Source organism: Polyodon spathula, chromosome 14, assembly GCF_017654505.1.
Source record: "Polyodon spathula isolate WHYD16114869_AA chromosome 14, ASM1765450v1, whole genome shotgun sequence".
Classification (NCBI taxonomy): domain Eukaryota; kingdom Metazoa; phylum Chordata; class Actinopteri; order Acipenseriformes; family Polyodontidae; genus Polyodon; species Polyodon spathula.
In genome coordinates this window covers 24,000,009-24,013,653 of record NC_054547.1, presented here as the reverse complement: position 1 = coordinate 24,013,653, position 13,645 = coordinate 24,000,009, and the positions used below count along the sequence as shown (strand labels likewise).

At 39.3% G+C, this 13,645-nt stretch overlaps 1 protein-coding gene across 6 annotated transcripts in view; it reads right to left on the bottom strand.

The window, feature by feature from the left end:
- LOC121326622 (histone deacetylase complex subunit SAP130-like) overlaps window positions 1-12,186 on the bottom strand; it is a 38,388-nt gene extending 26,202 nt beyond the window's left edge. For 2 of the 6 annotated variants that reach the window (XM_041269948.1, XM_041269950.1), the window contains exons 1-5: window positions 11,968-12,120; window positions 8,692-8,821; window positions 8,020-8,279; window positions 1,208-1,303; window positions 352-519 (exon numbers count right to left, since the gene is read on the bottom strand). In XM_041269948.1, the coding sequence (XP_041125882.1) occupies window positions 352-519; window positions 1,208-1,303; window positions 8,020-8,279; window positions 8,692-8,800 (633 nt within the window). In that variant the 5' untranslated portion in view covers window positions 8,801-8,821; window positions 11,968-12,120. The other 4 variants (XM_041269951.1, XM_041269952.1, XM_041269949.1 and 1 more) reach the window with 3 other exon arrangements.
- Window positions 12,187-13,645: the final 1,459 nt, after the last annotated feature.

Sequence of the window (13,645 nt, the reverse complement as noted above, 5' to 3'; positions counted from 1 at the left end):
GTCAGAGGGTCATTAAATAACTGTCTCTCAGGACACCACAGAAGATGGCAACTGTAGGACACTTGCTATCTTCTGCAGTCTCCTGATAGCGTCACTGTAATGCAGTAAGGTCTTGAAGGGGATTAGTGGATAAAGGTAAATTGTGTCCAGGATTATAAAATATACATAAAGTAAAAAAAAACTGATTTAAAATGTAGTATTTCTGGTCTCACATTTTAGGTCCCCAAGAATGTGTTTGCTTGGTGTGTCAGTTTAACTTTAAACGTACAAGCTGAATTTACATGCGCAGTATTAAAAGCTGGTTCTGCACTTCCTTGCAGCATATCACTTTCCCTTTCATCTGCCTCTCACCTGCTGCCCGCTGATGGTTGCCACAGGAATGGCGGAGGCCTGAGGCATGCTGCTCTCCATGGTAACGGTGACATGACCGGAGACTTTAGGAGGCATGGGAAGGTGACCCTGAATGGAGGCTGGTGCTGGGGCAATGGGGCGGCTAGGCATTGTAGGCTTCAGGGCAGGCTGAAACAAACAAAATACACTCTCTCCAACAAGAATTGCCAGACCTCTAAACAAGTGTGCGACATGCCTTGACCTGAGAGATTTATTGCTAATGTAGGGGATACAACATAAAACCCACCCCACACCCCCACCCCACCCTACCCCCGTCTCCCAACTCAGAGTCGGGACATTGATACTTTTAGTAGGCATTACAATTTAAAAATTGTTACACAGGGATTATAATAAATGTAGTGTGTGTCCTTTTTACTAGTAATACATTTAAACAGGGCACATGCAATCCAAGAAAATCCACTTTTACTGGTTTTGTTACACTGATCAAAACAACATTGTTTCAAAAGCAGTGGTTCTCAAAACTTTGCTGCCAAAAGCCATAAATAATACACTATAGGAGATGCATGTCGATGCAGACTTTTACAGTATTAACAGGAAATACATGAACAAACATTCTGCATCAGAACAGAACTCTACTTAACTGAGTATGTGTTAAATGGTGGCCTGCTTGTGCTATGGTTGTTTTGCAACCCCCTTTTCCCAGTTTGACAGCCCCTGATTTAGAGCATAAAACTATACATGCATTTACATGCAGAGGGTATTCAGTATTCCAAAAAAATAAGACTTTTAAATAAGCAGTCTCAATTCAGTGTTACAGCGTACAGTGACGATAGTGTTTTCAAAGGGAATATTTCACCTGATAGGGTAACCGCCCATCCTCATTCACTGGGACAGTCATGGAATCGTACGACAGTGTCCTTGTCCCAGACAGCTCTTGTCCAGTATGCCAAAACTAATGAAGAAAAAGGACTGAAAATGTACTCCTGTTCCTTGTGTGCCGGGGGTGTGTGCCACTGCCCCCTTTAAATTACTGTCATCAGTTTCAATTCATTTTAAAAACGAGCTGAGCAACACATAGTCCCTGCACCACAGAGATAACAAGGACTTAAATAAACGAGATAGCTGCTTCCGCATCCAGCGCTTAGAGCATCACAAACATTTGCATAGCTTTTTGAGATGCTACAGTAATAAAATAATGACTTGGATCACATTATTGAGGAGTTTGGTGACAGAACGAGTGATCAGGAGATGATTTATCAGTATGGACGACTAAGAGGTATGTGATAAATACAGCGAACAAGGAGTACGGGTGGGGCGGGGCTGGAGCTGGAGCTGGAGATGCAGTACTAAGTGTCCTGTTGATATGCAGTGCCTTTTAAACCTGTTTTACTGTGAAAAAAAATACTTTTAAAAAGGCATGTGTAGAATAAACCGCACCATGTATTTTAAGTGTTAACTTTGGTTGAATTTCGGGGTGCATGTGTGAGTTTCACTGTAATCTCAAGACCATGAAATTTTGTCTGCTGAATCTGTCTTTACTCCTCGACTGCAATCAGGCGCCCTTCCCCTGCTCCCACAGAGTCAGCACAATTTACCGTTCCATCAGAAGATCCTGTCCTGGATCTTCATCAGGTAGTTCAGTATTTTAAAAAACATAGCCAACCCATTACAAACTCCATTGCAACCAGTGGCAGCTCAAGATTTTAACTGGTCACAACATGCTCCAACAACACTGCTGTACTGCAACTTTTCCACAGGTGCCTCACAGACCCTGGTTACCATGGCCACGCCCTCATTGAGTGATTGCGAGGAGTGGTAAGTTGCCATGGTGACCAGGCAGCTTCATTAGGCACAGCGAACTCTGTGCCTCAGTACCGCAATCTTCTGGCTTCCTGTTGCTGTGCTTTCACAACTGTTGGGGGAAGAGTTCAACTCACCCAATTGTGACATTTAAATACTGCAGGCTTGTCTTGTAGACCTACGTTAACTTATTCAAATACATGACTAACTGTCCTAAAACATGTATTGAATATACTTATTTAAAGCCATAAAGAACACACAAATGTTGTTATACATAGACGTGGTACGAGACTGGAAATCAGTCTTGTTTATGAGTTAAGGAGTTCCACTATTAGGAGAATGACTGGAGTTGTGAAACAAATCTCTGAACGATAGGGACATGGCAATTCCAGCTGGATCGGAAAGGAGCAATGTTCCTCATGCTCTGCGAAGTCATGTCTGCCAAACCGATCTTCCTCCCTCCTCCAGCTGCCCGGTCCCTCTCATCTAGGCATCTAAGTGCACCAGCAGCTTCGGAAAGTCTCCAGACCAGCCGTCTGCTACAGAGACGCGGGGCGACATCTCACTGGTGTCAGTGGTGCATCCACCAGGGCCGCCAGCGTCCACGAAGAGATATTTGCCGATATAAAAGGCTTCTGGTGGATTCAATGGCTACCATCAACACCAGGCTTGATGCTCTAGGGAAGCGGCCTGCTGCAGCAGCAGTCTCCATCAACTTCACTCTGGTCACTGTATTCAACTGTCTAAGATTAACTCTCCTTTATGTCCCTACAGCTCTCTAACCAACTCCTAAAACCCCAGTCAATCGGACCTTCTGTTCTCGGACTGAGCAAAGACCATCATTACAAGAAATTAGTTCTCCTCCCATTTGTCCTCCCTCACAGCTAAAGCAGGCCTGCCACAGCAATTCTTCACTCCACGCTCCTTCAGAAATCGGAGCGGCAACTTCCGCTGCAAGAGCAGGCCTCAACCACAACACTATAAAATGTATAGGTCACTGGACATCATCAGCAATCGAATCATATTCGAACAGTTCCCTCGGACATTGTTGTTGCCCAACAATCTTTTACTAGCTTGCCCTTCATGGAACCACCAGAGGTTTCCACCTGAAGAAAGAAAAAAGAAAGGTGTTTTCTCCTCTCCACTGCGCAGATGGCTTTCCTTTAGGTGGTCTAAACTTATTCTGCTATGTCTTTTGTGTTTCATCTTAGAATGTCGTCAGGGTGCAGCCTTCTTTTCCCTCACAGGAGCAGGCTTAAAGATCCCTCCCGGTTCAAAACCCCCCCATCCCCCCCCCACAGAATAAAATATTATATATGGTTAGTATATAGTAATATGTTTCCTATTCAGGGTACCCCTAAAGCCGATGCCAACCTAAACGTCGGGGTGTCGCTATATCTATTTTCCTTTTTAAGGTCACAATCTTGAGTCCATTTTGCCCGCTGAGACAGGTCATCTATCCTCTTCCCCCTAATGGCTTGCATCCGCATCCAAGTTGCCGCCGCAGCTCTCCAGTGAGTAGGGGACTAACACTATGTTTTCCAGGTCTCAGGCGTCATCAAGACCAACCTTCAGGTCACCAAGGTTCCCGATCACAAGACAGACTTGCTTTCCTATCATTCTTTCCCCCTTCAAAGTAAATGCCGCTCTTCGAGCTGCTATAAATCATTTTCCCCTTCCAACTAACCAATGCACTGTGAAAGTAAACAAAAGCAAAACAAGTCATGAAGCTTATTGGGCCAAAAGTGCTTTACCAGTGCCAATTGCAAACACTTGCACAAGCAAATTCTTTCCCTGCACTACTCACTGAAAAAAAATACATAAAATGAATTAATTCATAAACTATGTACTATTCATGTCTTTACTATTGTTTAAAATAAAGAAGCAACATGTTGCTTAGGCTTGTGGCAAAGTGGTTGATTGTGTACAGGTGCAGGAGTGATGCAGTGTGCAATAAACAAACATGGAGAGTTACAATCCAGTTGGAAAGGTATTTTATTGTATCCAGGTCTGGCGACCAAATAAGACCCCGGCAATATACAACAATGTGTACTGTGCAGCGTAAATAACAGGTTGCAGTCCCAAACAATAAACAAATATCCACCCCACAATAGTATTAATACAATCACCAGTCCTGGTGGGTGATACACTTTATTTAGTGACAATCGTGCAGTGCTGTTCCGGGTTAGTGCTAGCCCTTGGCGACAGCTCTGGAATTGTGTTTAGCAATTCCAATAGTCCAATACACAACAAGACCATTACAGACAAACAAAACAAGACACCTACGAGCGACTATTGTTTCTCACAGGGTCTCTCACACAGTCCTTACGTTCCAAATGGCATTTAAATCAAGTGAAAGAACATATACATCGCTTCAACCCCTATTTATACGTCACTCATGACCCCTTGGTAAACAATTGCAGGAGGGAGATTTACCACCAAGAATCACTCTGTGTCACAAGGCTATATTAAAAGTTTCCCATATGGTTGTTTTTTTGTTTTCAATTTACATAAAAATAAACTAATTAATTAAAATCCTGTGTCAAAATGTTCCACTTTTCTAGAGTAATTTTACAGTGAGCTAGTGTTTCATTTTACAAACATAGCATATTGCTTAAAATGAATACTTTTTGTAACTTCCAAATGTACGCAGTGCTCACACAGATCATGTTTTCGCCTCATGCAAACAGTTCAGTACCACTTCCTGCTTCACTGACGATAATTATGATTAACGATAATTTTTCTACGCAATAAATTCTCTTAAAATGATCGTGATTATCAATATTGGCGATTATTGTTCCAACCCTACAGTAGAGAACAAAACACTTTCACCGTTTGATAAACAAGCCGGATCCAATGCGGGCTTCTGCAGTACACAGCCTGTTCTCAACCTGACGTCACCGGCAGCACCTGCCAGATCACGTTTTTTGGTTGGGTCACTCAGACTTGAAATCCATTTTTATTAGAAGCAAAAAAAAAAAAAATCTAAACAATGTACACATTTTTATAAAGGTATTACAACGTATTGTATTTATATGTTGTCAACAAAATAATTATTTGACATGCTACCTCCACTTTAACCATGGCCCGGCAGCCCGGGGCCAGTAGAGATCACAAATCAATGGCTCTGGAGGGTGAGAATAAGGAAATTCATAGAGACTGACAGCTATTGTGTTCACAATGAAGTAAGCGGTGACATTCGAGAGGTCAGTCAAGAGTCTGAAAGCTTGTGTTTAACATTCAAAATGACCAAGGGTATTGAGAGTAAAAAATTAAAACTTAATTAGAAAACTGGTTTTGTGTTTCTACCTAGCAACATAACCTGAATGCCGTATATCCTTAAAAAATAAAATCGGGTTATTGACAGTTAAGTTTGTACGAGCCACACCAGTGGCTATAGTGATGCCATAGTGGCACTGGTACAGTAGTTCAATATTAGACATACCGGTGCATACGTCACTGGTGTATTAGTCGCTCCCCCCTTAAAGGTCCCCACAAGAATGCCCTAAATCGACTTATCCAATATCATCTATAGTAAATACCTTGTTTAAAAAATTAGAGGCTCTCTTGGTTGTGATTTCTGGGTTTCGTTGTAATCAAATCAGAAGCGATATGGGTGGGACGTAAACATTTTTGTAAATGTTTGTGTGTATGTGCTAGACTTCCGCAATTCCATTTTCAGAAACGTGCGTGGCTCTCTACAAATATACCTGGAGTGTTTTTCTAGCAGCAAACATAGGAAAAAAGAAATACTATTTGTCCAACGGGCAAAGTATAATGGCAAAATTTGTTGTCCCTCACACAAATCTTGCTGTCCCTGGCGATATGAATTGCACAGCCCTAATATAAGTGAGACCAAGTTTTTAGACATCAGTTTACTAAAGCAAACCAGTTTTGTACGTTACTTCCCTGTTTGTGTGGTAGTTGATGATTTTTATAAAATCATACTATATTCCATACTGAAAGCCTGTGATGCAAATTATTACTCCCAATCGTTTTTTTTGGTCCCACATACAGTTTGCCGCAAAAATAGTCTGGTTTTGGGTCCTTACAGTCACCAGTTAAAGGAAACATTTTCTTACAAGTACACAAGTATGAAGATGAAGTATGAAACTCACATGGCTTCTAAGGTATGACCAGAGGATACAAATAATTTGGATGCAACTATGCTGGTGTTCCGATTGAAATTAGTGGCTTATTGTGGGAGCAGAAAACCAGCAGAGCAGGAAGGAGTGCAATCTGTATACACTGCGATCCTTAGAAGACATTGTTTTTTTCTCCTGGAGAACACTCCTGAGTAAATGTTGAGAAATGTTTTCCCCCAGTTGATTTATGAGCTATGAGGTGCGATTACAATTTGAAAGAGTCGGCAATAGGTTTAAAAAATTATAATGCTGCAATATAAACACTACATAATGCAGGGTGTTCTATAACACTTTAAATTTAACAATGCATTCAATGTTGTTTTTCCAATGAATGCTTATGCAACTATCAAGCAACATTCATATCCCCTGCCACAAATGTAGATGCAACATCCATTTTAGCTTGCCAAAATAATTATATTGACTGATATCAAGTAGTGCTGGGACGAACATAGGATTTTCATGTTCGAATGTTCGCTCATTTAATATTTGTATGGCTATTCTTTTGTTATTTAAAAAGCAATAAAAGCCATTATATTGCTCTGAATGCAGGCAGAAACAGCAGAGCAGCAGGGGAGGGGGCGTCGCCTGTGTGTGTGCCTTTATTTTACAAGACGATGTTACAATATGCAACACGTTAAAGTAGAAAATTATCCCAGGAGCAAAGAATAAAGTTGTGTAGGCTTTACTTTACTCCAGTGAATTAACTACAAAACAAAGGATAGCAGTCCAAGTTAATCGTTGTTTTGATTATTCCCTGAAAAAGCAAACAAACTGAAACTTAACTTTAAACACTTGAAATAAAACAAAATGTAAAATGGAAGAAAAAACTCACCGTCTTGGTTCTCATTTATTACATTCCACTTCGCAAAAAGTTACAATAAAAAAAATATATAATATTTACAATCTATATAAAAATCACTGCACAACATTTTCAGGAAGCTGTGCACTGTTTAAGCGAGGCACTTCAAAATGACGTGCTTGCCATTTTTCTGTCCCATGAGATTCTGGCTCGCTCTAAAGCAGCACAATGCTTTTTTGACCCAGTTGGCTTTCCGTAGAGATCACTACGTTTGCATGCGCATAATCTGTCTAAAACTTTTAAATAGAGGCTAAAGAGCTTCTGTGTTGATTCTGTGGGGGATTTTGTGTTTTGTTAAATAAATAGATAGATAGATAGAGATAAATAGATAGATAGATAGATAGATAGATAGATAGATAGATAGATAGATAGATAGATAGATAGATAAAATCACACAGAGCTCTTTCATTTGCCTTTTTTTTTTTTTTTTTTAAACCATCGCGCAACTTCTGGTGAGGCGGTAAGTGCATGTCAAAAAATATTTGTTTGAATATTCAGATATTTGTCCCAGCATTAATATCAAGCCATTAATATTATTAGCAATTACTAAAATATATCAGTATACAGAATAATATTTAAAAAATTAACTGTCCACTGACCAACCCAACTACTGTTAGGGATGGCCATGTCTTCGTTCAATTTATGTTGCATGAGTTTAGACTCGGTTGGCTGAGTACTGAATATGGAATACACTCTGCACTTAAAAAGCGATGCATGTACCAAAGCCCAACAAGATGTATTTATATTTCAAACTTCAAGCTTTGTCAGACAGCAAAAGTGGATTTGAATAATCTCTTAAGCTTAATCATGAAATGGTTATGTCATTTTATTCAGATGGCACCAGATTCCCAGCATGTCTCTTACCTTCATGAGACCCTCAGGGAAGGGCAGGGGCATGGACTGAGCAAGGTGAGCAGGAGGGGCAGTGACGGTGACGGCAGTGCCTGTTGGTAATGTGTGGTGCTGGGCCAGCGTTAGAGGCTGTCCATGAGTCTGGACCTGTGGGTAGGGTCTCACCACCACTGTCTCCTGCTTCTCATCTCGGAAGGGTAGGGAGACCCCACCAGTGGAAGAGTGATCACGAGGACCATGATCTGAATCCCGGCTACCTTCATCACCCATCCCTGAGACAGAGAAGCAAAAGACACACGCATGTTAGTGACATTCATCCCTCACCAACCTAAACTGCAAATGTTTTTTATGAACAAAAACAATGCATTTCCGGTAGCATAACTGTAGGAGAACGTTGTATCAGATCGAGTGGTCTCAAAACATGAAATAAAATGGAAATGTAAAAACCAATATATCATTGCTATATCCAGAGGCCACAAATTATGTTGCATTGTTCACTGGACACCACCTGTACTGTATCTATGCAGCTGTAAATTATAAAATGTATACCCAATCCCTGTAAGGTGTTCTCTATATTTAATAAAGATCCGCTCCTAGCCCTGAGCAAGATAAGTTTGGTTCAAAACTGGTCAGGACAAGAGCCGATCCTGTTAAACTCAAGCAATGCTGGTGTGAGGGTGTTACCTGTGCTCTGAGGGTTTCCAGAGGCCAGGCCAGTGTTGCCCCCCATTGTCTGTGCTGACCCCAAACCAGAGGCTGGAACTCCAGACCTTGGAAATTGCTGGGAGCTCATCTTCAGATTGTGACAGAAAATCTGCAAAAAGACAGACAGATACACACAGGAATCATCAATAAGAGCTAAGGAATGGAAATAGCATAGCAGTTCAATCCATTCCCGGTTTTAATAAGACACACCTGAGCTTGTTACTTATACACTGTGAAAACTGCTATACAATAGGAGTCTTATTTTTAGAAAGAACACTTAATGAAACTGAACTTAAGGTTTAAGGTTAATTTAAATATTCTTCTGCACAACCAAGGTATTTTTCTTTAAACTAGTTGACACAGATGTATTATCTTTGAGGTAAAAATAAAATTTATTTGTTTTTTAGTATTTGACCTCACCAACCAAACACCTTTTTCTCCTCCTCTTTGTTGGTTTTAAGTTCTTGTCCACTGCAACCTGCTGCTTAAAATTGACTTGTGCTGTCAAACCTGAGCTGTGTCATCTTTAGAATTATGTTGAACTTATTTACAAGTTTAGTACAGCAAATAGCTTTGAAAAAAGAAATTGGTATCATACCTTAATATTTTGTATAATAAATCTTTTAAATACAAACTATGCTTTACTTGGTACTGGAGTTTGACTTTATACTACAAAAAATATATATGTAATTTTATTTTTTTTTATAAATCTGCAGGACCCTTTATCAACATATTGCTCAGTCCCCGATTAGCACAAATCTTAAAAGGGTTAAATCAGTTTTCCTCAGAGTTGGTTAAAAGAAGAGGACGCCTAGTAACCTCCCAGACATAACCCTAACTCTTGTAGACTTTTGTGCTTTGTTTGTCAAACATGTTCTAGAGATAATACTGAGATAAAAATGCATCGGTGCACAGAAACATATTTCATAACTTTACTACTGTCAGATGTGCAAGACGCTGTTGAAAAATATGCTTTAGTAAATTAAATTAGGTTATATCTGAACAGCTGTGTTTTATCAAAATATTTTTAAAACTATTTTGTAGCCTATTTGAGGTGTTACTACACCTTTAAATCAACGTGGGTTTTATTTTGCAGGGAAATTCAGGTCACTCATCACGGTAATTTTTTCCTCATAGCTCTCAGATCAGGTGACACAGGCTGAAACATCATTAAAAGAAAATAGAGGTTAGGCAAAGATGCAGCTCTTCAAGTTTCTTGACATTTTTTGTAGATTCGGTATTCGGTCGAATCCCACAAACTTGGATTCGGTGCATCCCTAGCGTAAATACCTAATTGCATTATACCTTTTTTTCCAAAAGCTAGAAATGAATAACTTTTCGTCCTTGTGATAATTATTTGCATACATACCTTTAAATGCACCGCTCAAAGCATCTTAAACTAAATAAATAAATAAATAAATGTCGCCAATTAAGTTTTGTATTTTCGCAATGCCTAACAGTTGAGTTTTACTGAACTGTAGAATATCAGGACAGGTTTTATTATATGATGGTTCGCAAGGGACTAAGGGATGGTTCGCAAGGAACTAAATTTCACAGATGTCAGTAGCCCAATATATGCGCTTATCCAGGTCCATGAAACCAGCAGTAAATATATTTGAAATGCAAGATTTCAGTTAAAGCATAATTTTATCCATTTATTACACTAAATTACTGTGAAATCCCAATGCTGTTTTGCAAACAGTGCACAGATTATGTATTGTTCCATATGAAGCAGTTCCACTTTCCATTTCTCTGTATAAATCAATATATGTTAATGCAAAACAGATTTTTCTGTCAATACTTGAAAATCTGCCACCATCCACAATCTCAGAGCATTTTTAATACAATTGTTGGATTTCACTTTAGACTAAATGATTGTCTCTAAACAAACCAACTCTGAAATGGGACTGTCTTCACATGGGTGTGTCTTTGGGGCACTAATCACACCTTCTATAACATCAAACATGCCTAGCTCCTTCACACCTCACCAGAACAGCGGATCTTGAGAGCTGGGTATTGAGATGCTGGATTAACATCTTCTGAAGCTGAACAGAATACAATTTTGGAACAAAATGACAACCCAGAAGCTCTCCAACATCACAGAGAATCCATTCTATCGGTACCCAGACCCATCATAGCGCTGTATTTGTAAGCTGCAATTCGTATGCTATCTTGATCTGCAATACAGATCAAGACAACAAACCACGACTTGAGGAATGAGGTAACTACCTTGGTATCTGATCATATTACTACTGGTTTAAATCTGGTAGTCCGACAAGAAGCTCTGCTACCTTCAAACCGTTTACTTACATGCATCTACATTTACTGGTGCTTTCCGATAGTAATCCCGCTCTTCGAGTGGCTTCTGTTTTGGCCACAAGAAGAGAGAGCAGCAGTACTGCACTTTGTTGTGCTGTACAGATGCAGTCCGGATTACCGATGATCCAACTACAGCCAACTGCTTTGAGCATTTAAACTGCAGTCATGTCACAAACACGAGGCAAATTAAAAGCTATATCTACTTTTCGTAGTATAATTTGACAACAATTTGTCCTAATATCGGTAGTTTCTAACAACGACAACACTCTGCACAGAGCCCCACAACAATCTTTGAGTATTCGCGTATGGTGGTTTTAATTACAGTGAATGTACGTTTTCAATACAATTTAAATATCTGGAAAATGCCCGGCTTTGGTTAGAGTTGAGAGTATTTTCGTTTGGGTTTCCGATGTTTTCTGAACCAATTCAAATGTCCCTGAGACTTTGGAATACAAAATTGACAAGGGTTAAATTTTGAAAAAATGGCAGTCGTTCAACATTCTATGTTAGCAAGAAATTATATATTTTAATACTTGACAGACCGATACTACGAAAAAGCCAACACTATGTATTGTACGACAACAACGAGGCTTCACACAGCATTGGCGGATGTAGCCACTTCTTTTAAGCATTTTAATTTACTTCAGTTAAATGGAATGGTATCTAAATTAATCATTGCAAACATATTATTAGTTATACATCATGAAGTATTTTGAGGTAAACAATTATTGACAATGTAATACGGTAAAGAAAATAAAAATAAAATGTAAACATCTAGAGTACACCAAGCAACCCCCACTGCTTACGAGAAGATGTGTTTGCAACCTTGTTTTCCAGTCAATAACACATTCTATTTTTGGAACGGAAAGGCTATTGTTTTAAATATATATTTATGTACTGTATGCTGATAGAATAAAACAGTAACACGTTCCTTACCTTACTCAAGAGATTTAGGTTTTCGTCACATCAAAATTATATTTAATCAAAATGCAAACAAGATGCTACACGGTATATTTTGAACGAATGCAATTTTAAGCATTTATTTAAATAGCTTTTTCGATTTAGAAAAATATATCAACTCGTCTAATACTATTACCGCGGTCAGCTTTCTACAGCCGTCTCTGAAACCACCTAGCGTCAGTCCGGAAGAGGAGGAGTCGGCCATCGCAGCTCAGTTAAACCAATCACTTGCGAGACAACAACGCAACCACCAATCAAAAATAGTATTTCAGGGACAGTTTGTACAAGGCCAATGCACAATTCAACCAGCAAAAGATCGCATTCTGAAAGAACCAATCACATTGCGGCTCACCGACCTGTTGAATGCCCGCCCCGAGACAAAGTAGTAATGTGACACGCCAGGAACCTGCGGTTGCACAACATAGACTTTTTGGCTGGCGAAGCCAAACATACATGTTGAGTTGACTAAGCCGTTAGAAATCACAACAAGCTAAGTTTTCCTTTAGTTTATTAAATGTGTTAAACTTGTGTTTATTTACACAGAACATGTTGTGCATTAGGAAAGGATAACATTGAACTCCTGGGAAACTGAATGACATATGTGGCAAGTTGGATTGTCCTATGGAATGTATATAAAGATAATATAATCCTTACTTTCTTTTAATAAAATGAAAGGGCGACCTGTTTAGTGAATGTTTTCTGACTGCTGTGTCATGGGTGTCTTTCTTCCGCCTGAAAACAGCCACCAGCTTTGTTCCTTCTCGGTTACACTATTGAATAGGTCACCGGTCGCCTCGGTAACAGTTGTAAAACAGGAACTCAATTGGTCACTGTTTGCTACGCCCGCCCAATTACGTTTACATTTGTAAGGCTTTGTGGGGGATGTAGTGTTTTTGACAATTTAAGTTTATTTTGGTTCAAATAGCCCCCTAGTCTTTAATTTTTTTAAAAAAAAATTACACATCGGGCACTATGCTATGAGCCAGTAACCAAAAGTTCTGCAACATACGACAGTCTTTCACTTTCCATTTCACTCCTAATTTAACACAAGTACATGCCTTTAAAATCGACAACTATCCGGTTTAAATGTGTAATATGAGAAATCATTAAAACAAAAGCTATGAAAATGACAATAGAGTAGCATTTATTTAGATTTTTACAGTAAGACACAGCTAAGCTTGCAGAGGACAGCAACAAACTTTAGAAGACAGGAATATGCAGTTGAAACTACCCTTTAATGTTAGTAAACTAACAGAAAGCCCGGACGTTTTATTTTTGATGTCGGTCCATTTTAATGTGGAGCTCTGTCTGACCTGTTCTCTGCTGAAGACAGTTTAACTCAGTCGCTTTGGTGGGCGTAAAGGGATTCCCTTTTCAACTCTGCTCTAGTTCCTTAAAGTGTCTCTGTTTTTGTTTCAACCCGGAACAAAAAAAATGTGATTTAAACATGCATTGTTTTCAAGTGCATAAAAGCGAATACTTTAAACAGTGTGGAACAACATATGACCCTGAACACTACATTGTTTTTGCTGATAACTCATTAAAACAAAAGCTATAACAACTACAACAAATATCAACATGAATGAAAACAGTAGCATTTATCATTTAAAATCACAAGTTGCAAGCGGAAAATAACAAGCTTTAGGAGACCGAA